General features: G+C 36.2%; 1 protein-coding gene across 1 annotated transcript; it reads left to right on the top strand.

Moving 5' to 3' along the window:
• Positions 1-1,747: 1,747 nt before the first annotated feature.
• On the top strand, positions 1,748-2,497 carry LOC132272667 (uncharacterized). The gene has a single exon (XM_059773768.1). It carries the CDS (start codon positions 1,748-1,750, stop codon positions 2,495-2,497), a length of 750 nt encoding a protein of 249 aa, XP_059629751.1.
• Positions 2,498-25,638: the final 23,141 nt, after the last annotated feature.

The following is a 25,638-nucleotide window of genomic DNA, read 5'->3' as shown; positions in this document are numbered from 1 at the left end:
CGTTTATTGGTTATGGTTATATATCTATACGCATATATACTTTTTGTAAGAAATAAATTTTACATTTTTTATTCATAAGGGTGCACATGAAAGATGTGATTAGGTTTTACCATAAGTCCATTCACTCTCAATGAAAGAGAGGGAGACAAGAGAGAAGGGGTAAATAGAAGGTTAAACTACATAAAATACCCCTGCAGCCTTATAATAATAATAATCATCATCATCATCATCATTTGCATACACAATATATACACACACACATCAATAGTGAGGAAAAAATTTGTTAGTGGGACACAGTTTAAGTCCTAGAAAGTGTGAGGAAAAAACTTGCTACCTGGGCGGGTATGGGGCACAACATTCTTCAACGGGGCAAGAATGGACATGAAAATTTAACCGGTCGTGGGGCATGGGACGGGCATGAATTTGCCAATAATCAAACGAGGCGGGAATAAATTTAGGTAAACCCGCTCCATTGTCATTCCGAAGATTCATAATTTATTAATTTAACAAGGTGCATGAAATCATCCTTTCTCTTACGGTCATAATTACACTTACGGCTCCCTTCCTCTAAATAGAAAAATTTTCAATGATTCTATCTCCTTGTATAATACTTTCCTAAAGCTTATAATATAGCTGTCACAAAACCTAATCTATAAAAAGAAAATTAAAATAAAGTTGACCCCATACAATTTATAAAATAAAAATAAATAAGTATTTGGCAATTGAGGATTTGAGAAATGATTTATAAAAGAAAAATAAATAAGTATTTGACAATTGAGGGTACGTGCAGGACCTAATAATTTCTTTTCTTGGAACCCAAGTATTTATTAGGATGCGGGTGGGCGTAGGCCTAATAATCCCCTCACACACCTCCGGCTCTCCTTCACTTTTCTATCCCACAGCCTGCCTTGTGTGATTGCTTTTTTCTCATCTTTTTACAAGATTTCAAAAACCCTAACTTGGTCATAATATTCCCTCACTCTCTTCCCCTAAATTTTTCTCTTCAGTACAAGGGTATTATATATGTCGCATAATTAATATTAATATCATTTGATCCATGGCTTTTAAATTAAATTCGGTTGTTTGTGTTTGGAGGACGGCTTCTTTCGGTCATCTCAATCTCAACCGGGGAAGACAATTAGGGTATCTTCTTCTAGGCAACGGTGGTTGTGGTGGTGTCAAGGAACTTATATCCTTCTCCTCCTCCACTTATAACCCATTACGTTGGTCTATTCTCTCGCGGGGAATAACAACAATCAACTCTTCTTGTAACTATTGTTCCACTAATTTTCAAGGGGATCAGATAAAATCCGGTAATCATCCACTGTTATCGTCAAAGGTGCCGTATTTGTTGATACCTTCTCCCAAGGAGAATGAGGTGATTTCAGCCATTACGAAAGAACTAGTTAAAGGTACTGGACAAAAGTTTCACTTTTCAGATTATTACTTCTACAATCTAGCGAAAACTGTGAGCCTAAACAATGTCAGGAGCAAGAGTAACATTTCCATCCCGGATCACGCAATGTGCATCGGCTCCTCCCACGGATGGCTGGCCTAAATTGAAATTCATGACCGTGCTCTCTTTCTAACCAATCCCTTAGTCTCCCCTGTGCCGCCCACAATCCGCCTACCTCCCTTGGAAACCATTCAAAAAGATTTTTCAAGTTGGGAGTACCCTTTCATAAGGAAGATTGTCCTGTCATCTCCTCCATTGTCATCATCCGATGCCAACAATGAGTGCACACTAATGGTGATTCTAAGCAATGATCTTGGTCTTGCATTCTGTAAACTAGGTGACTCATCCTGGACTACCCTGGAAGATAATGATAATCCAGGGTTGTTGTTAACCCCTACCGACCTTGCGTATTCGAGCGAGGATCAATTGTTCTATTGCACAGACTCCTATTCCGATTCAGATCTCGACGCCTGGAATCTCCGCAATCCTTGTTCCCCAAGGAGAATTGATATCAAAGCAGGCCTCGTTTATGGGACTCCCGATTACCCGGAGTCTGAAAAGAAACTAAGGAATTATAGTTCTCTGATTCAGTATAGGAACTACCTGGCGATGGAATCGCATTCTGGGGATGTTTTGCTGGTTAAAAGGTTTGTGGCGGGGGCTGCAGATGATGGCACGATCATCGACACGGATAACTCCGATCATGGTCAAAATTTCTCTTTTAAGACTCTTCGGTTCGATGTTAGCAGATTCAATACGACCAAAAGGGGTTGGGATTATGTGACGGACCTCGGTGACGGAGTTCTGTTCGTGGGATTGAACCATGCATTTCATCTATCAGCTACTGACTTTGCTCCTGGAGTATTGATCCCCAATTCTATCTATTTCAACGTTGACGTCCGGATGAGATGTGATGATATCGGCATCTACAACATGCAAGATTTCACGATCAAATCCATTTTCCCGTCTCATCTTCATCCATTCAACAATATTTGGCTACCAACCCCCATTTGGTTTACCCCTAACCCAGAGAATAAATAATTAATTAGCAGCAAAGTTTATGCTATGATCTTTTTAAACCTAGTCTAACATGCATTTGGAGGACTAAATAGTTGTTGCATATATGTGGCACTTGATTCTCATTTATCTTTTTGTCCTCCCATTTCTAACAGAGATTAATCTATTACTAAATATTTGCTTATTCTTTGAGAGGTTTATTGTGGGAGAGATTTATATTCTATTGCTAATTAAAGTAATTGGCAAGATCATTGGTCCGATCAATTACAATTTAACACATAAACTAATGGCTATATAAAGCTTACACATTTATAACACATTAATCTCTTGAAGTGAAGGAGACCCTGAAAGGAGTACGAATTGAGGCCCAATATCAACCTATGCTTAGGCCATTAACCCAACCATTACCTTCTCCCATCTTACCAAGTTTCAATGCTGGATTCAAAATTAAAGAAGACATGTCAATTTGTTATTGAATCACATCACCAGTCAAGAAGTAATAGATCATCACAAATGAAAACTTATATATTTTCCTGTTTATGCATATTTCAATTACTATCTTACATTTTTTAAGATTCCAATTTGGTACTCCAAACATAACTTTAGTGTCACTGAGACATAACATAAGTACTCCCAATCAAAGCTATCCTTTATTGATTATAAATCTATACACATATATACATTTTGTAACAAATAGATTTTATATTTTGTATGCACAAGGGTGCACATGAAAGAAGTGAATAGGTTTTACCACACTTGTGCTTGTACTTTGTTAATGAACTTTATAATATCATGTATATTTTTATTTTTATTTTTTTGTAATTAATATATCACGTATATATATATATATATATATTTTTTTTTTTTTTTTGAAAAGGAAAATCAATTTTATAAATAATAAGATATACAATACAAGGCTAACCAAATTACAAAAGCATGAGACCATACAAGTTAGCCCATGAGACAGCCCAACGCACAAGAGCAAACAACCCAGCAAGAGTTACATTGACACAACACAAAGCAATGTCTATGGAGAAGATGCTCTCCTCAAATCCGTTGATCAGGAGGCTTGGCCGGTGGTCTGATAGCTAAGGGTGGAAGCTCCCATTCATCTATAATGCGTCTGGCATTCACAGAGTCGGAGATGGTTGTAGACATGAGTTTTAGTCTGATTGTCTCCAGCGTTTGGTAAAGTAATGAATTTTGGTTGAGAGATTTTTTCTTAAAAATTCTCCGATTACGCTCAATCCAAATAATTGTTAATAGAATGTCTATAAATGATATGAGAAGAAAAATGGAGAGAAAAACAGTTGAGTTGTTCTTTGCAACAATGCACCAGAATCCCATGATCATTTGCTTTTCAAATGCCCATTTGTCAAACCCTTGTGGACATTTATACAAATGCGTTGTGGGTTTCACATGTTACCACTAAATTGGGGTAGGTTAATTGCATGGATGGCTCACCACTAGAGAGGGAATTCAACCACGGATAACAATGCAGTTTCTAAAATGGCTGTATCTTCCATCCTCTACAACATTCGGACAGAAAGGAATAGGAGGATTTTTCAGAAGAAAAGATTATCGGTAAATGTAGTTCTTTCACCAAACACTTGATGCGGTCCGTTCTAAACTCCTATCCTCATCCTCCAAGGACTCAGACAATGTAAGAAGAATCGCTAGTGAATGGGAATTGCCTTCTATCATTCGACCACCTCCGAAACCACCAGACCATTGATCAGCGACGCACCAGTGGTGGATTTTCACCATGTTGATACTGGATTTGTTGAAGCCATTGACGGTTTCCTTTTCTGTTAGCTTCTTGGGCTGGGGTCTTTGTGCTTGGTTACTTTGTTCAAACTTTATTCTCTCATGGCCTGGCTTACTTCAAGTCTGGACCTACTTATGTAATATTGCTATGGGCTGTTTAGGCTCCCTCTTTATAATATTTAAATTTACTTTTTTTAATAAAAAAAAAAAGTAAATTTTTTCTTCTCTTTCTAATTCAAATTAAGGCAATTTTCTTTCCTTTTTTTTATTTTTTATTTTTTATTTTCTTTTGTGCAATCACAGCATATTACTGAACACATGTAAAAGAATTCCATACCATGAAGTAGAAAATTGATTTTTCAGAGAGAACGAAAATGAATAAAATGAGACCATTCGAAGAAAAAAAAATGAAACGATGAATAGATTAACAAATAATTCGATATAAGAGAGTTATAACAAAGTAATAATGGTATCAAAGTAATAAAGGTGTTATTAAATTAACAAGTAAGGAAAAAAAAAATTTAATATAAGAATTCCATCGATCTTCTGGACATGGCGGTATGGGATTTCTAGTATTGACTTTTATTCCAAGGGACGTGAGAGTATAATTTGTTATTTTTGAGAGAGATAGACATGTGAGCAAGAGTGTGAAGAGAGCCAAGTATTTTCTATTTTGACAATAGGGTTGTTTTTTTTTTTTTTTTTTTTTTTTTTTTTTTTTTCCTTAAATTTGGTTGGTATTGATTTTTATTCTAAAAATTTTGTAACTACATCAGATGAATGTAAAGAAATTCTTTGTTTGAGAGAGTGAGTAAGAGATATGACGAGAAATATAAAATACTTGTTTTTTTTTTTTTTTTTTTTTTTTTTTGGTAATTACCTTAATTATTAAATTGGGTGGTATTAATAATCTTAAATTTGAAAAGTAAAATAGATAGAGGGTGGTTTTTTTAGGGTAAAGTGCAAAAAAAATTCCCTGAATTATTGATTTTGCAGGTAACCCCTTAAACTAAAGATTGCCCCCCTAAACTATTGATTTGTTGCAATTAAGGACAAACCCATCCCAAAAGACTATTTTCATCTTTATTATTAAAATTTTCATTTCTTATTAAATTATTTTTTATTATATTTTCTCTTATTTAAATATTAATTATACCATTTACCTTAATTTTATAATTAGTATCAATTCATTACAAAAATGGAAAAAAATAAATAAATTTATTGCTATTGTTAGGGGAGAAATCCACGCGGTCCGATACGATACCGTTTTCCTGCAAAGAAGAGAGTAGAAGGTCGATGAATCTTGACGACACCAGTGTGGTGCCTACCGAGAGCTCTCCGACGATCAAGTTAGTCACCGGAGGCCTAAAAGAAATGCAGAGATTTAGTAATAGTTTTTTTGTCGTACCTTTAGTGACTGGTAGGATCTCATTCTTATTGTCACTCTTCCTCAATTCATTTACGGGATCAGGGGAGATCCGCTTGTGCGAGATCAGAGGAGATCCGCTTATGCGCGATATCTATTTAATGCCAGATTTGTCGGGGATATGATTTAACCCTTTGACTTTCTCAAATCGTACCAAGGTTATCTTATCCTGTTCAACCATATCATCTTATCCAATGAAAATATCATCGTTTAAAAATAGAAGAGATCTAGCGGCCAGTCAACACTTAGTTGCCTCTATCGTTAGGTCAAGGTAGATTAGGTTTATTTTTCCCTATCAGTTATCCCCCATTCCTAAGTTTGCTTGTCTAGCTTTGGTAATGTAAATTTTATTTATTTATTTTTTTGCCCTGGGCACTGTTCCCGGAGGAACAGTGCTCGTTAGTGCTGTTTATATGAACAGTAATATATATATTTTTTGCCCTTCGGGAATAGCGCCCGCGGGGGAGGGGGTGTACTGTCATGTGAACAATAACTTTTTTTTTTTTTTTGCCCTGTGCATTGTTCTTCTGGAACTGTGCCCTCGGGTACTGTTCATGCGAACAGTAACTTTTTTTTTTTTTTTTTTTGCCTTGGCTCGGGAACAGTTGCCGCGGGTACTGTTCATGTGAACAATTTTTTTTTTTTTTTGTCCTGGGTACTATTCCCTTGGTACCCTTGGGTACTCTGTCGTTGGGTACTATTTCTGGTACCCTTGGGTAATCTTCCCTTGGGTACTATTTTTAGTACCCTTGGGTAATCTTCCCTTGGGTACTATTTTTGGTACCCTTGGGCACTCTGCCCTTGGATACTATTTCTGGTACCCTTAGGTAATCTTCCCTTGGGTACTATTTTTGATACCCTTGGGTAATCTTCCATTGGGTACTATTTTTGTTACCTTTAGGTAATCTTCCCTTGGGTAATATTCCCTTGGTAAGGGAATAAATTATACGAGCTTCCCTTAGGTCGTCACTCCTTTAATTAGGGAATTAAATTTTACGAGATTTACTCAGCTCGTCCATTTAATAAGAGATTTTTATTTACCATCCCTTATAATAAGGGAATATTGATTACGGAATTCATTCAACCCGGGTCCTTTTAGTACAGGACATTTATTTACTATCTCTTATAGTACGGGGATATTGATAACGGGATTCATTCATCCCGAGTCCTTTTAATACAGAACATTTATTTACTATCCCTTATAATACGAAGTTATTGATTACGTGATTCATTTAGCCCAGGTCCTTTTAATACAAGACACTCACTATCATCCCTTGTATCCTTTGAGTAAGGGAATTAGATTTTTGTCAAGCATCGGGAATGCCATCAAGTCTTACTGAGTTAAGCATACTTGATAATTACTTTCTTACCCCTTTTAATGAGAGAAGTAGATTCGCTCGAGCGTTGTGAGCTCTCCCTTTAATAAGGGAGAAGTTAACCCTTCGCCTCTTTACTGAGGAAAGAAGATGAAGTTGACCCTTCGTTCCTTTATGGGGGAAAGAGATGTAGTCTGAAAGAGGGTGACCCCTTTAATACGAGAGGTAGTCATCTTATTTCTCTAGTAACTGATGAAAGCTTTGATTATCTCGCCCTTCTGTGTAGAAGGAGTAGTCCGCTTCTTATCCCTTTAATGAGGGAAGAATGTGTTGTTAGCCTCTCGTCCCTTTAATAAGATAAGTGGATTAATATGAGTTTAATATTACCACATAAGTAGATAACTGAAAATGTAATATTTTATTGCGTAAAAATTGAGGGTCATCCATCTCATTGGTGATAGTGACTTTATTGGAAAATAAAATAACACGTGAGGGAGCTACCCTCCATGTAAAATGATGAACTGAGATGCCCCTAGTCTTTATTTTGAATGACTTGATAAGGCTAATTCCAGCTGTAAGACAATTGTTAGTCGGTATACTTATCTGAGTCCTCCTCACAATATGTACTATCGCTTTGGCTCAAGAATGATCTCTGATAGCTGGTATGCGTTTCTTCCCTGGCGAGAAGGGCTGACCTTTTCTTGTCCTCTCATTCCTTTCCCTTCCGTGCATTTATGGCGTCTTCAGCGTTCATGTGCTTCTGCGCTCTAATCAACAACACTTCCATGCTAGTGGGAGGTTCTTTAGATAAAGCAAACAATAATCTGGAGGTTTAAAGTCCTTCTATGAAAGCGGTCAAAGCCACCTTGTTATCCACCTCTTCTACCTGCAATATATCTATGTTGAATCGGGTGATGTATTCCCGGATCGACTCTTCCTTCTGTTACTTCACGGTAAGCAGGTAGGTGGCCGGCCTCTTATGCCTATGACCTGCAATGAACTGGCTTACAAACTGCTTACTCAATTCTTTGAAGGTGTTGATGGTTCTTGTCTTCAGCTTGTTGAACCAAACTCTTACTGATCCTTTAAGTGTAGTAAGAAAAGGTCGGCACATGATTTCATCTAGCACGGCGTGTAAATGCATAAGAGCTTGAAAGGTCTCCAGGTGATTGAGGGGATCTTTAGTCCGATCGAAGCTTTCGAACGAGGGCATCCTGAACTTGCTAGGTAGTGGGTATTTCATAACGGTAGGGCTGAATGGCAAGTTGGTCCTCTGCACCAGGTCATCTATGGCGGCAGGACCTTTCCCTTTCATAGCCTGCATTACATCTTCTATTTTCCCCTTGAGATCCTTGATCTGCAGGTCGAAATAGGTAACTTTCTTTGCCTTTTCCTTAACACAGAAAGTTGTACCTTTATGGGGTCGGGAACTCCGTGGAAGAGATGGGTAGACCCCCTCTCTATGTCAGTTCCCTACCTGGCTTTGTTCCACTTCAGTCTTATTTCGGGGAGGATGATTATCCCGCTCCTCAAGATTCCCACTACCTCCGTTTGGGTTTAAGAGGTCTTGTCGTGGCAAGTTCTGTTTAACCAGTGGAACAAAATGTTGCAGGAGCACTGTATTTTGCTGGATCAACTTGTCCATACCCTGATTCAGAGTTTGGACCTGTAATTTCAACGCTGCAAGCTGTTCCTGGTCATTTGGGACGTCTAGGTTTTCACCCGACTCTTCCCCTTGACCAGATCCTTGCAACGATGTTACATTGGTAACCATACCAGACCGCAAACGCATATACCCAACTAAACAATATTTAAGGAAATCGTAGTTTCCCACAGACGGCGCCAACAGTTGGGGGAGAAATCCACGCGATCCAATACGACACCGTTTTCCTGCAAAGAAGAGGGTAAAAGGTCATGAATCTTAACGACACAGGTGTGGCGCCTACTAAGAGCTCTCCGACAATCAAGTCAATCACCAGAGGTCTAAAAGAAAGGCAGTCACCAGAGGTCTAAAAGAAAGGCAGGGATTTAGTAATAATTTTTTGTCGTACATTTAGTGACTGGTAGGATCTCATTCTTATAATCGCTCTTCCTCAGTTCATTTACGGGATCAGAGGAGATCCGCTTGTGCGAGATCAGAGGAGATCCGCTTATGCAAGATATCCATTTGTTGCTAGATTTGTCGGAGATATGATTTAACCCTTTGACTTTCTCAAATCGTACCAAGGTTATCTTATCGTGTTCAACCACATCATCTTATCCAATGAAAATATCATCGTTCAAAAGTAGAAGAGATCTGGCGACCAGTCAACACTTAGTTGCCTCTATCGTTAGGTCAAGGTAGATTAGATTTATTTTTCCCTATCAGCTATCATTTTCTAAAAATTTTAACTTATTATAATAAAACTTATCACACTCACATAAAAAAATAAATAAATAAATAAATAATTAGTATAAAAAAATATCTCCTTTTTCAAACAATATTCATGACAAATTAATAAATTACTTAAATAAAAAAAAAATATCTTCTTTTTAATGCAATATAATCATGAAAATTAAGAAATTACTTAAATTGTTTCAAAATTTTCTATTTAAGATTTTTATTTAAATAATTAATTTAAAATAAAGGCAAACTTATGCAAATTTAATATTTCATTAAATTAGTATGAATTTCTTTCATAATTTATTTTAACAAGAAAAATATATCAAATGTAATTCAATAAGAAAGGGTATTATGATCATTTAATAAAAAATAGGTAAGACAATGGGGCATTTTGCAACTAAATGTGATAGTTTAGGGGGTTTTATGCACAAAACATAGTTCAGGGGTGTTATTTACAAATTTAGACATAGTTGAGGTGGGTTTTTTTGCACTTTACCCTAGTTTTTATATAGAAAAACACCATTTATTTTGCCCATAGCGGCTTGAACCCATCCCCTCCTGTTTGAGGATGGGATGATTATACTTTTGGGCTAAATGCCATTGGCTCATTAAAACAAATCAAGAAGCAATACAATTCATTTTAGCTTGCCACTTAACCTAAGCATTAATCCTCCGTTCATTCCTGAAAAAATGACTAAGTGTCTTTTCAAATAGTATCACTATCAACTGAAATTACATTCCAACTAATCACCATGGTACAATCACCTTTCATCACCATAAATAAGGATTTGTAAAATAAATGGAGGGCCGACTCTGATTTTTTATACAAAATAATTAAAAAAGAAAAATAATTCTTGTACCGAATAGTTATAGTAAATTATTAGACTTACTTTTTTAATTGGGTAATTATATAACAAATAAGAAAGTAGAGTCCTCCATTTAATTTTATTTGATATAAATAACTAATTAAAAGTATCATCACTCATTAAAAAATCACCAATTTATAACTATAATTTAGCACCGTTAATAGTGCCCCCTGCCCTCTATTCATATAGAGGGAGGTCCCATGTTACATCTATGTACAAGATCCCACGGTTTTATATCATTAGCAATTTTTTATTTATTTTTTAAGAAATGAAGTTTTATTTACATATGTTTAGTTTAAACTAGCGTGACTTCCAATGGATTGGTGTAATGGGTAGGCGCTATTTACCCAGTAGTTTAAGTTGTTGGGTAATACTACGTACTCACTCATTTATACTCAATTACTCTCCAATCTGGATCCAATGTGGGATAAATCTCATCTTGTAACATTCTCCCCTACCTGAACTCGCAATGCCCTCATTGTGGTTGGGCCACCCTGCTTAACGCCTTCGAGACCGGGCCCTTGTCGTGGCACCGGATCAATGATTGAGTCTGGTTCTGATACCAATTATAACGGATAGGCACTTGCCCATTTACCAAAAAACTTAAATTATTAAATAGTACTGCATACCTACCCATTTATATCCAATCATTCTCCCATTTACACATAAAGATCTTTCTTGCAAATATTGTTTTTTAATTCTATAACTTCTATATATTTATTCCTTCCATTCTTAGAACCCTCCTTTTATAAGAAAATGTAATCTCTATCTAAATTTTTTAGAGCACCTCGATTGAGCAAGCCCTAAGAAATTTCATAATATCAATAGAGACCTAGAGAGTACAACCACTAGTAAGCTCTTATAGTCGTTGTCAAAAACTTGAGAAAGAATTGAGTGTTTATCATGCAATATACATTGAGAAAGAGCTGAGGTTTTTTTTATGTTTTTTTGGGTGTCATTGGACTGGACAGAAGCACACGCTTTGCTTATACATTTTACTTTGTTCTTTTGAGAACTCATCATCAACTTTAAAAAATAGATGAGATACCATGAGTCACAAGACCTTTAATTAAGAAAGGAGGAGTTGATTTTGTAATTTTGGTTCTAACACAATTGTAATTGAATTAATAATATATTGTAATTAAAGGTTGCCCAAACAGTGCCTCAAAACGTGTCACAAGATGGGTAATGTAATTCCGCTCAGAATCCTGAATGCGATCACTATATATACTGTAATTTATATCCGGTAGGTGCGGGGAGCTAATAATTTCTTTTCTTGGAGCAGAAGTATTTTTATTTCTAAAACGTGTCTTTATTAGGGTGCAGTTTGTACTTCGTAGACCTAATACTCCAATCGTTTTGTCCTCACACACAGAGCTCCCTTCACCATATGGGATTGCTTTTTTCTTATATTATTTCCATATTTCAAAAAATCTCATAGTTGATGAGCGAATACCACGGTATTATATATTCTGATTGATGATTTGATTTTGCCTTTTTGATAATTTGTTAAAGATATTAACTTATCAAATCAGATACTAAATTAAAAATAAGTTATTTAATTATTATTTATAATTTATTAATTAAAATAAGACTTGTCTATTTATTATTGGTTCACGTCACCTATTTATTATTGAATCCATGGCTTCTAAATTGAATTCTCTTGTTTGTTTCTGGGGGACGGCTTCTTAATTTGGGTCATCTGAATCTCAATCTCAACCGGGAAAAGCAATTAGTCTTCTTCTGGGCAGCGTTGATGGGTTGGTCTCTTCTTTCGCGTTTTCTTGTAGTTATTGTTCCACTAATTTTGGCAGGAATGACATAAAACCCCGCAATCATCCACTGTTGTCGTCAAAGGCGCCGTGTATGTTGATACCTTCTCCTCCCGATGAGGACCATGAACACCCTGAGGTGATTGCCTCCACTACGAAGGAGCTAGGTAAGGGTACTGGAAAAGAAGAGTTTCGTTTTCCAGAATTTTGCTTCTACAGCCTAGCTCACCAAAAACTGGTGAGCCTAAACAACGTCAAGAGAAAAAGTAACATTTTCATCCGGGATTTTGCAATGTGCATCGGCTCCTCCCACGGATGGCTGGCCTATATCGACCCTTATATCGATGGTGGTCTCTTTCTAACCAATCCCTTAGTCTCCCCTGTTCCGCCCACAATCCGACTTCCTCCCTTGGAAACCCTTCAAAAAGATTTTTCTAGTTGGCATCTCCCTTAAATAAAAAAACTTGTCATGTCATCTCCTCCTCCATCGTCAGACGACGATAACGACAACAACAACTGCACAGTAATGGTGATTCTAAACAATGATCTTGGTCTTGCATTTTGGAAACTAGGTGATAGATCCTGGACTGCCCTAGAAGATAATGATAAGTCGACCTTTTATATTCGAACAATGATCAACTGTTCTATTGCGATTACTCCTGTTCCGATGGTTCAGCTCTCCACGCCTGGAATCTCCGCAATCCTTCTTCCCCAAGGAGAATTGATATCAAAGCAGGCAACCTTTAAGGGAGTCCGAAGAGAAACTAAGAGATTATTATAATTATAACTACCTGGCGTTTGAATCACATTCTGGGGATGTTTTGTTGGTGAAAAGATTCGTGGAAGGGATTACAGATGATGGCACCATCATTCACAACGTGATAGATATTACATTCGATGGCACCATCATTGACGACTTCGACTCTGTCAAGACTCATCGGTTCGATGTTTGTAGGCTCAATACCATTAAAAGAGGATGGGACTATGTGACTGACCTCGGTGATGGAGTTCTATTCATTGGTGGAAACCATGCTTTCCATTTATTAGCTAATGACTTTGCTATTGGAGTATTGATCCCCAATTCTATCTATTTCAACTTTGATTTGGAATGTCGTGATATGGCCATCTACAACATGCAAGATTTCACGATCAAATCCATTTTCCCTTCTCATCTTCATGCACTGAACAATATTCAGCACCAACTCCCCATTTGGTTTACCCCTAACCCAGAGAATAAATAATTTATTAGCAGCAAAGTTTATGTTACGATTTTTTAACGCTAGTCTAACATGCATTTGGAGGACTACTAAGTAGTTGATTCTCATTACTCTTTTGTGCTTTCATTTCAAAGAAAGATTTATCTATTACTAACATCTTTGTTTATTGTCGGATGGATTTATGTAACGACCCGGTCATTTGCCTTCCTTTATTTTTTCCTGAAATTTTACGAATGAATTTTTTTCGTTTAATTTTTTTTTCTGAGCTCTGTTTCGTGTCGCTTAGTGTTATCTCGAGTGCTCGGAATTGGTTCCTGAGACTATTTTCCGTGGATTGACAACTTTCTTTAAGGACCGAGTCATTTTCACATTTTTCGTTTTTCGACACTATGCGCTATTTCGTCTTTTCCCTATTCTGTCATTTTCCTTATTTCGTCTTATCTCTATTTGTCAGTTTTTGGCACAACCTCACTTCTCATGCTCGGAGTTGGTTTTTGACTTCACGTGCCTTCATCTTGAGTGGTTTCCTCGAAATACGTTGTTAACCACTAATTGACTCTAAAGGGGGGTGAATAGAGTCAATGGCCAATTTTCGCAATTTATGAAATTTGTTTTACAACAACTATTATGCAATGATTAATTGAAAAATTCAAGCAATATAAAGCACAAGTATAAAAGAGATAGAGATAGGAAGATGCAAACAATGAACTCGGTGATTTAGCGAGATTCAGAAACTCCTACTCCTCGGCTCAAGATCTCCCTTAAGACTTCCCAAATTCACTAGAGCTTCTCCTTAATGGTGGAGAGCAAACCTTCAAATTTGAAGCAAGACCTTGCTTCTTTTCCTTGCTAGGAGAACACCCTTCTCCTAGGCTTCTTTTGGGTCACACCAACCCTTATAAGATTGTAGCAAAGTTTGTAAATGAAATACAAGAATCTCTCTCAATAGATATACAAGTGTAAGCTCACAACTAGAGAATATCAGAATATTAATGAAGCTCAAGTTCTAGGATGAGAGAATGTAGTGATGGTTGAAAGTGAAAGCTCAGAGAAGAATTTAAATGGCTTATTGAATGCTCTTGAATGCTCTCTTGAATGTATTATCCAGTGGTGTATTACTTCAGTAAAATGAGCCTTCTTTATATAGACAACCGAGGCTTAATCTGTCTGTTAGAAGTAGTTGGAAGTTTTAAATGCAGAAAAGTGCCGTTGAAGATTCAAATAATCTAGAAGAGCCGGCTCTACAAAAAATTGGAGGAGGCTCCAATAAATGGGAGGCGGCTCTAATAACTGGGAGGCGGCTCCAATTCACAAAATGCATTCTACGACACACAATTTGGCTACTGGAGTGCAAAGAGCAGGCTCCTATATTTGGGAGGCGGCTCCAATCCTTGTGTAAGACTAAGAATGAGACACATCTTGTTCTGTGCACTTCTTATTATGAGAGCATGCATAAGTAAAGTTCATGGAAAGATTTTAGGCCTTCTAAGAAACTGATTTTTAGAGAAAATATGCATGAACCTAAAAACTTGAGCTTCAGAAGATATTCAGATATGCTTTAACATTTAAATCTAAAGCTCTCACCATCCTATCTACCCTTTTTCTCCATTTCCTGACCATGATCTTTTGAGCTTGATGAAGACTTGCTTTCTTTCTTGAAATTGTTTGATTGATCTTTAAAGTTTGAGTCTTTCTTTGATTTCTTACAATCTTTGAGGCTTCATTGAGTCCATAGCTTGAGTACTTGAATGCTTGAAATGGCTCATCTAGCTCATCATATAAGATATGAACTATATATAACTCAATGAAAATATTAGTACATAAACATCATTAATGGTTTGTAATCATCAAAACCTTTAGATAAAAATTCTTAGGCCAACAATCTCCCCCTTTTTGATGATGACAAAACATTGATGTGTTTATTGACAAAGTAGAGTTGTATTTGAAAGAGAGCTCCCCCTATCAATAAGCATATCTAAAGTATCATATCATGCTTGATTTCATTTAACTTTTTACAGAATTTTTTTATAAGTCTCCCCCTATCAATATGCATCAATTAAGATATATATAAAAAGTAGAGTAGGCACATAGCATAGTAGACCCATAACATAATAACACATCTTTCTCCCCCTTTGTCATCTCAAAAAGTCTACTTCTATGAAAGAGAAAATACATGCCAATTCATGAACTATTAGAGAATGAGAATTTAAAGGGCAATAAAATAGGAAATATGTCATTTTATAGATTACAGAAGTCAAACCAGTAGATAAGGAAAATATGAACATAACTAGCAGATGTTAGACAAAAGCATAGATCATGATAAAGACTTCAAAAGAAAAACGACATAAGTAAAAACATAGCTAAAAGAGGCTTCTTCAAAGCAGATAAAACAAGTGAGTGCACAAAAAGAGTTTTTAGATGAGGTGATAACGTTCTAAGTAGAAGGAGGAGGGGGTTCAAGGCCTTTTCGAAAGGCTTCAAAGTCTTCACTGATATGAGTGACAGTCATAAGCACTTCGTCAAGTTGTTGTTGTTGATGTTCAAGAGTGGTTTGTTGTTCTTGAAGAGTGGCTTGATTTTGACGAGAAACATTTAGAAGTTCCAATAAAAGATCATGATTTGAGCGATGTGCAACTGGAACATCCTCATCTTCAGCACTGTCATGGTTTTCATGTTCTTCCTCATCCCCATCATCAACATCCTCAATCTCTTCTCCACGAGCTCTAGCTTCTTCGAATCTTCTTTGCCTAGGATAAAACCACATACCATCGGGATCCCTTTTTAGCCCCATTGTGTCTAGATTGAAAGCATCAAGGATATCTCTTGGGCCTAGTTTGGCTGATTCACTTTTGTCAAGTGGAATGTTGTTAGCCATAAAAATGTGAGTGAGAACCATGGCATAGTGGAGTGGAGTGTTTTTCTTTTTCTTGCATGCCAACATGTGATGAAAGATAATGTAGGCCAAGTCAAAATCTTTTCCATTTAAGACACACCAAATCAGAAAGATTTCCATGCGAGAGACTTTTGAGTGACTGCCAGTTTTAGGAAGAATGGAGTATGCAATAATTTTGTGGATCAATCGAGCTTCTATAGTCAATTGTTTGGATTTGACTTCTTTGATATTGGTAGTGCGGGAATCATAGCTCATTTGGCAAATGGCTGCTAGTTTGTCAAAATCTTTCCCAGTGAACCATTTTTGAGGAGAGTAGAATTGAATACCATCATCCATAAAATGAAAGATTTTGGAAATACTTCTAACATCAAGTTCGAATTCCACTCCAGCCACATAGCATTGTAACTTCTCTACACCAGGCACTTTCTCAAGGTGGGTGTAGAATAACTCAACAAGTCTTGGATAATACTTGTTTTTCATCCCAACAAATGACCCAAGGCCAATAGCATTAAAGAGTTTATAGGTGTTGAGGTTGAGGTCATCACAAATTGTGTGTGACAGAACCTTTCCTTTGGCCACTTTCCTATGAAGAAATTCTTTCTCATATAGCCTCTTGTGAGTAGGAGTTCTATATAACTTTGTGGCAGAAATTTGAATTGGACTTGGAGGAGGAGTTTGTTCATTTGGGATAGAGTCATGAGATTGAGTGATCCTAGTTTTGCCACGAGAAGGATTCCTTCTACGGGAGGATGATGCCATGGAAACTCAGTAGGGACCTATACAAGTCACAATTTAAAAACTAAACTTATATTAATGTTGAAAGATATGGAGGCATTTTCAAAAGGCTTTGAACAAAAAATTTTCATATCTAGACAATTTGGAGAACAAAACAATAAATTAAGCTATGTTTGAAAACCAAAAAAAAAAAAATTGTGAGCAACAATATGATTGTCGTTGGATTTTGAAAAGTGAATTTTGTAATGTAGACTTAAAATGGAATTTTAATGGAATAAAATTAAAAAGGAATGAATTCACAAAGTAACCCCCAAAAAAAAATTTGCTGAAAGTATTAATTTTCTAGGGTTTGATAGAAAATTAAGTCTTGAGAAATGTTGAATCAATTATGACAATTCATGTGGAATTGGTAAAATATTATGGAAATGTAAACCCAAGAGGGAAATTTAACTTAATCCACAAGAAAATGCTTAGATTCATGAAGCAAGACCAAAATTTTGGATTAAAATATGACATTTCTAGGGTTTGAACATGTAATGTGAAGGAGATTTAAACCAAAATTTTGTTCAAAATTGAAAGCAATTCATGCAACAAAATTCAATTTGAGATGAGTTTAAAGCAATTCATGGAGTATTACATCAAAGCATGGATCAATACATATATATGATAGATGAAATAATGAAGAAAGGAGAACAAATGAGGTTGAAGTGTTTACCTGAGATGAGGAAATTCTTGCACAACAATGAGAGAAGAATGAATTAGGATGCAGAATAAAGGCCACTTGATATTTTATGATGGATGAAATCATTTTGAGACCTTAAAATTTGAAGCACTCATACTCATGGTGAAGGAGCTCTCACGGTTTAGACTCTCTGGAAATGGTGCCTAAAATGCTACTGCTGAGAGGATTTAAGGAGACATATCAGATTGGAGCCGGCTCAAGGGAAATTGGAGCCGGCTCAAGAGCTTTTTGGAGCCGGCTCTTGATTTTTTTGGAGCCGGCTCTTGATTTTTGGAGCCGGCTCTTGATTTTTTTGGAGCCGGCTCTTGATTTTTGGAGCCGGCTCTTGATGAGTTTTGAGAGATCCCGAGAGTTTGGACATGGATGCAGGTTTTGGGGAGTCGGCTCATGAAATTTTGTGATCCGGCTCTAGAGATACCGAGAGTTAGAATTTGTGATTTTCTTGGATGCAGGTTGGAGAGGCGGCTCTTGAATGAGATGATCCGGCTCTTGTTTTCTATAGAGGCGGCTCTTATTTAGATTGGAGCCGGCTCTGCTGCTGCTACTTCACTGCATATCATTCTGCTCTGTGATCATTCCAATTTCTCTTCTGAGTAGACAGAATCTCTCCTCTTGGAGTGGTTTTGTGAAGATGTCAGCTAATTGCTTTTCAGTAGTCACAAAAATAAGATCAATATCACCCTTAGAAACATGATCCCTAAGAAAATGGTATCTAATTTCTATATGCTTTGTTCTTGAATGCTGAGTAGGATTTTTAGAGATGCATATTGCACTTATATTATCACACATAATAGGAATGTGATCAAAATAGAGTCCAAAGTCTTCTAGTTGTTGTTTAATGTAAAGTGTTTGAGCGCAACAACTACCGGCTGCAATATACTCAACTTCCGCCGTTGATAGAGCTATGGAATTTTGTTTCTTACAAGACCAAGATACTAATGATTGTCCAATGAAGTGACAAGTCCCGCTAGTACTTTTTCTATCAACTTTCCATCCACCAAAATCAGCGTCCGAGTAACCAACAAGGTCAAAAGATGTATCTCTAGGATACCAAAGTCCTAAGAATGTGGTATAGCTCAAATAGCGAAAGATTCGTTTAACGGCACATAAATGAGATTCTTTAGGACAGGATTGAAAACGAGCACATAAACATACACTAAACATGATATCCGGTCTACTTGCGGTTAGATATAAGAGACTACCAATCATACCTCTGTATTTTTTAATATCTACATCAGTGCCTTTTTCATCTTTATCAAGTTTCAAAGATGAGCTCATTGGAGTATGGGCATGTTTGACTTCCTCCAAGCCAAATTTCTTTACCAAATCTTTAACATACTTAGATTGGCAAACAAAAATGCCATCAAGTGTTTGTTTGATTTGCAATCCTAGGAAAAAAGTAAGTTCACCCATCATGCTCATTTCAAATTCATTCTGCATACTAGAAGCAAACTTTTCACATATCACACTATTGGTTGATCCAAAGCTAATATCATCAACGTAAATTTGAATGACCAATAAGTTGTTATCGATGGTTTTAGTGAAAAGAGTATTATCAATTTTACCTCTAATAAAACCATTAACAAGTAGAAAACCACTTAGTCTTTCATACCAAGCTCTTGGAGCTTGTTTCAAACCATACAAGGCTTTTGATAATTTGAAGATATGGTTTGGGTAATTATAGCTTTCAAAGCCCGGTGGTTGATCAACATATACTTCTTCTTCAATGATACCATTTAAGAAAGCACTTTTTACATCCATTTGATATAACTTGAAGTTCTTATGGGATGCAAAAGCAAGGAGCATTCTTATAGCTTCAAGTCTAGCTACAGGGGCAAAGGATTCCTCATAATCAATTCCTTCTTCTTGATTATATCCTTGAGCAACAAGCCTTGTCTTATTTCTTACTATGATTCCCGATTCATCCTTTTTGTTCCTAAATACCCATTTTGTGCCAATGATAGTTTTGTCTTTAGGCCTTGGAACCAAAAGCCAAACTTTATTTCTTTCGAATTGGTTAAGTTCTTCTTGCATGGCCAAAAGCCAAGATTCATCATTTTCGGCTTCATGAATATTTTTTGGTTCAAGTTGGGAAACAAAAGCTACATAATTGCAAATATTACTCATTTGAGATCTAGTTCTTACACCTTTAGATGGATCACCAATAATTTGATTTATTGGATGATTAAGCACTTGCTTCCAAGCCTTAGGAGGAGTGTCTTCATGAGAGTGACTCTCTTTTGGAACATCTTTGGAGAGATCTTTATGAGAAGGATCATTTAAATCAAGATTTTTAACATTCTTTTCAATCTCAACCACATCTTCATTTTCATCCAATGAGCATCTAAGAGGGGATAATGGTGATTCATCAAATACAACATGTATTGATTCCACAACCACTCGTGTTCTTTTGTTAAACACTCTAAATGCTTTGCTACGAGAAGAGTATCCAAGAAAAATACCTTCATCTGATTTAGGTTCAAATTTTCCTAGATTATCTTTGTCATTTAACACGAAGCATTTACACCCAAAGACTTTAAAGTATCCAATATTTGGTTTCCTTTTGTTCCAAAGATCATAAGGAGTCTTATTAAGGAGTTTTCTAATGATGACTCTGTTTATGACATAGCATGAGGTACTAACAGCTTCGGCCCATAGAGATCTAGGAGAATCATGTTCATTTAACATAGTCCTAGCCATTTCTTGGAGAGACCTATTTTTCCTTTCAACAACTCCATTTTGTTGAGGAGTTCTAGGAGCCGAAAGATTATGATTGTATCCATTTTCATCACAAAATCTTTCCACATCTTGGTTATCGAACTCTCTACCTCTATCACTTCTAATGGACTTGATCTTACATTCTTTTTCGTTTTCGACTCTCTTACAAAATTTAGTAAAGATTGTATGAACCTCATTTTTATGTGTAAGGAAAAATACCCAAGTGAATCTAGAGAAGTCATCCACAATGACAAATGCATAGAGTTTTCCACCAAGACTAGCAATTCTCTCCGGACCGAATAAGTCCATATGAATTAATTCTAATGGTCTTGAAGTTGTTATATCCTTTTTCCTTTTAAATGATGACTTGATTTGCTTGCCTATTTGACATGCGCTACAAGTTTTATCTTTAGAAAAATTAGTCTTTGGGAGGCCTTTGACCAATTCATTCTTAGATAGTTTTGAAATCAAATCCATACTAGCATGACCTAACCTTCTATGCCACAACCAACTATCCTCATTTGAGGATACAAGACACTTGACATCTTGATCATGTAGTTCACATAAAAGCAAAGAATATACATTACCATTTCTTAGAGCGTGGAAAACTTCAACATTGTCCTTTTTGACAATGCATTTGTCCGACTTAAACAAGACATCATATCCTTTATCACATAATTGGCTAATACTAAATAGGTTATGTTTTAAGCCCTTAACAAGTAACACATCATCAATAGATAGGGAGGAGGAGATACCAATATTTCCAATGCCAATGACCTTGCCTTTTGAGTTGTCACCGAATGTGACGCTTCCTCCTTTATGAGGTTTGATGGAGTTAAATTTTGATTGATCTCCCGTCATATGCCTTGAACATCCGCTATCAAGAAATCATTTGTCCTTGGATAAATATGGAGACTTCAAGCAAACCTACAAAAGGAATTTGAATAATCTTCTTTTGGTACCCACATTCTCTTGGGTCCATGAGAGTTAGGAAGAGGTGTATAAGTCCCTTTAATAACCCAAACTTCTTTTGTCTTACATGGCCTAATAGGACAATGATTGATCTTATGTCCTTTTTTTTTTACAATAATTACATTGTGGACTAAAAGAGGAATTTTTAACAAAGTAATTGTTCAAAGGTTCTCTCTTTTTCAATAAACAAGAGTCTTTGTTGTGAGGATCAAATCCAAGTCCATCCTTGGCATAAGCATTTCTTTACTTTCCAAGTATGAGACCCAAATTTTCTCTACCTTTTGTGAATTTTGCTAAGGTCTCAATTTGATCTTCAATCATAATTTTTAATGATTTATTTTCAGAAATTAAATCTATTGAAACCGATTCTTTAGCTAATTCTTTTTCCTTTTTCAAAGCTTCATTTTCAAGTTGAAATTTTTCAAGGTTTTGAGAGATGATATTCTTTTCCCTTTTTAGAGTAGCACATTTTTGAACCATTTTGCCTAATTCATCATGCAATTCTCTAAAGGCATCTAGCAAGTAATTGTGTGCATCAACCAATTCATCATAAGTAGTTTCCAAATTAAATGAGTCATGATTAGAAATTACCTCATCATCATCGGCCATGAGACAAAGATTAACCAATTCATTGAGTTCATCGTCACTTTCGGATCCATTTGAATCATCATCTTCCCATGTAGCTTGCATGGCCTTTCCTTTCTTTTTCCTTTCCTTTTCATTTTTATAGGCATAGCAATCGGATTTGAAATGCCCCGGTTTTCCACAATGGAAGCAAGTAGGTGCTTCTCTTTTTCCTTGCTCACTAGATGACCCATTTCTTTTGAAGTTGTTGCTCTTTTGGAACTTCTTCATTTGAAGGATTCTTCTCACGGTTTTGGTAATGAGAGCAACTTCTTCTTCTTCTTCATCATGAGGAGCCTTATCAATTGCAACTTCTTTGGTAGTAGCTTGTAGAGCTATATCCTTCTTTTGAGTTTCTTCATCTCTATCATTCATTTCTAGCTCGTAAGCCATTAATGAACCAATGAGTTCGTCAATGGGAAGTGTGTTAAGATCTTTGGCTTCTTGGATGGCGGTCTTCTTTGCTTCCCAATTCTTTGGCAAAGATCTAAGGATTTTTCTTACATTGTCGGATGATGTATATTTTCTTCCAAGAGCTTTCAAAGGATTAACAATGTTAGTAAAACGAGAGTACATTTCACTAATAGTTTCTTTGTTATTTATGGTAAAAAGTTTATATTTATGGACAAGCATATTCATTTTGGATTCCTTAACATGACTAGTACCTATATAGGTAACTTCAAGTTTATCCCAAATTTCTTTAGCCGTTTCGCAATCCGAAATTCTATTGAATTCGTCTTTGCTTAAGGCACAATAGAGATTAGTGATAGCCTTAACATTACATTGTATAAGCCTACGGTCATTGAGGGTCCATTCAATATAGGGTGTTGGAACATTTTCACCCTCTACTATCTTGGTTGGAATATGGTCTCCTTTTTCTATGGCTTTCCAAACATCTACATCTATGCCTCTTAAGAATGCTCTCATTTTGATTTCCCAATAGTTGTAGTCACTTCCATCAAACCAAGGGGGTCTATTGTTAGATTGACCTTCTTGATGAAAATTTGTATTGGCCATGATCGTTCTCTAAAATGATTAATCTTTTTCTAGAGATTAGGCTCTGATACCAATTGTTAACCACTAATTGACTCTAGAGGGGGGGGGGGGGGTGAATAGAGTCAATGGCCAATTTTCGCAATTTATGAAATTTGTTTTACAACAACTATTATGCAATGATTAATTGAAAAATTCAAGCAATATAAAGCACAAGTATAAAAGAGATAGAGATAGGAAGATGCAAACAATGAACTCGGTGATTTAGTGAGGTTCGGAAACTCCTACTCCTCGGCTCAAGATCCCCTTTGAGACTTCGTAAATTCACTAGAGCTTCTCCTTAATGGTGGAGAGCAAACCTTCAAATTTGAAGCAAGACCTTGCTTCTTTTCCTTGCTAGGAGAACACCCTTCTCCTAGGCTTCTTTTGGGTCACACCAACCCTTACAAGATTGTAGCAAAGTTTGTAAATAAAATACAAGAATCTCTCTCAATAGATATACAAGTGTAAGCTCACAACTAGAGAATATCAGAATATTAATGAAGCTCAAGTTCTAGGATGAGAGAATGTAGTGATGGTTGAAAGTGAAAGCTCAGAGAAGAATTTAAATGGCTTATTGAATGCTTTTGAATGCTCTCTTGAATGTATTATCCAGTAGTGTATTACTTCAGTAAAATGAGCCTTCTTTATATAGACAACCGAGGCTTAATCTGTCTGTTAGAAGTAGTTGGAAGTCTTAAATGCAGAAAAGTGCCGTTGAAGATTCAAATAATCTAGAAGAGCCGGCTCTACAAAAAATTGGAGGAGGCTCCAATAAATGGGAGGCGGCTCTAATAACTAGGAGGCGGCTCTAATTCACAAAATGCATTCTACGACACACAATTTGGCTACTGGAGTGCAAAGAGCAGGCTCCTATATTTGGGAGGCGGCTCCAATCCTTGCGTAAGACTAAGAATGAGACACATCTTGTTCTGTGCACTTCTTATTATGAGAGCATGCATAAGTAAAGTTCATGGAAAGATTTTAGGCCTTCTAAGAAACTGATTTTTAGAGAAAATATGCATGAACCTAAAAACTTGAGCTTCAGAAGATATTCAGATATGCTTTAACATTTAAATCTAAAGCTCTTACCATCCTATCTACCATTTTTCTCCATTTCCTGACCATGATCTTTTGAGCTTGATGAAGACTTGCTTTCTTTTTTGAAATTGTTTGATTGTTCTTTGAAGTTTGAGTCTTTCTTTGATTTCTTGCAATCTTTGAGGCTTCATTGAGTCCATAGCTTGAGTACTTGAATGCTTGAAATGGCTCATCTAGCTCATCATATAAGATATGAACTATATATAACTCAATGAAAATATTAGTACATAAACATCATTAATGGTTTGTAATCATCAAAACCTTTAGATAAAAATTCTTAGGCCAACATACGTATCTTTACTTTTGCAAAAAAGTACTCTGGTTGCTCCCGGTGTCCATAGGGGCATGGATGCAAAGTTCTTTGAAATTATTTTCTTTTCTTGGGGTGTTTTTCGTAAATATCTTTTGAAGATATTTTATTTCAGGGGTTTTTAAGAAAATATTTTTGGAAGATATTTTCATTCTGGGCCATAAGTGCAGTTTTCACTTTTTGGAGGGGCCATTGTGCAATTAATGAAAGTTATTGTAAAATATCTTATTTTGAGCCTGGATCCTTGTACAGGATTTATTTTCACATTTCGTCGAGTTGTGTACTCTTGGAATTTCCTCCTGGTCGATGTTTTCCAGTTTCAAGGTTTTTGGCCCCGGTTTTCGCCAAACTTGTTTTGGGTATAACTTTCTGTTCGGGACTCAATTTTTGACGCCGTTTCTTTCGTTGTTCATATTTTATCATTTTGAATCTTTTTCATTCACAAAGTTTTGCCATTTGAGCGAGTCTGCTCAAATTTTACTTTTTTGGACCTGGCGGGGCCCGTTCGGGGCACTTTTTGAGATTTCTATAAAAGGGGGGTGAGATATTTCATTTTTCATCTTCTCCCCTCTTCATGCACGACCTGGAGCTCCCATTGCAGCCCAAGGGGTGCTGCCATCTTCTCTCTCCTCTTTTGGTTCACTTTTCCTTGATGGAAAGTCTTCGGCCTTAACGTTTGTTGTTCCCCTCGCCGTGCTCTACCTTTCCCCCTTATTAGAATTCAGTTTTGACCATTTCTTGAGTTTGGTTTTGAGGTCAAGTTATGATTTTGATGGGGCTTTCATGGGGGTTATTTTCACAGCGTTGTCCTCGACAAAACCTAGTAGTTTTGTCGGATTCGGAGCCGTTCAATTTTGATGGCTTTTGAGATCTTCATCTCAAATTGAGGTAGGAGATGTTCTAGGTTTAAATTCTTGTTATATAACATGCTTGTGATGCTTATACTACTTGTTTGCATGATTAAATATTAAATCTAGAGATTTTATTATTTATTTTTCTTGTACGGGATCTAATTTTCCCGGTTGCTCATGACTTGGTTTAAACATATAGCATGATCTTATATTGCCCCTTGATATGCTCATTGTCGTGTATTAAAATTGGAATATTTGAATAAGTATTAAAGATTTTATTTAATATTTATCTTAGATGAAAGATTAATTCACATGACCTTAACTAGCTTAAAATCAATATGTGTTAGCATATTAAATTAGGCCTTTGCATGCTCTCCAACATAGTTGAATTTGAAAGTAATTGGAAGTGTTTTGAAAATTAGTAATTATTAATTAATTTG

Source organism: Cornus florida, unplaced genomic scaffold (assembly GCF_030987335.1).
Source record: "Cornus florida cultivar Cherokee Brave unplaced genomic scaffold, ASM3098733v1 CherokeeBrave_3.0.0_Hap2_Chr09, whole genome shotgun sequence".
Classification (NCBI taxonomy): Eukaryota; Viridiplantae; Streptophyta; class Magnoliopsida; order Cornales; family Cornaceae; genus Cornus; species Cornus florida.
The sequence above is the reverse complement of the archived record's forward strand: the minus strand, read 5'-3'. Positions and strand labels throughout refer to the sequence as shown.

Coding starts and splice junctions, on each gene's coding strand:
- LOC132272667 (XM_059773768.1), top strand. CDS start 1,748: ATGGTGATTCTAAGCAATGATCTTGGTCTTGCATTCTGTAAACTAGGT.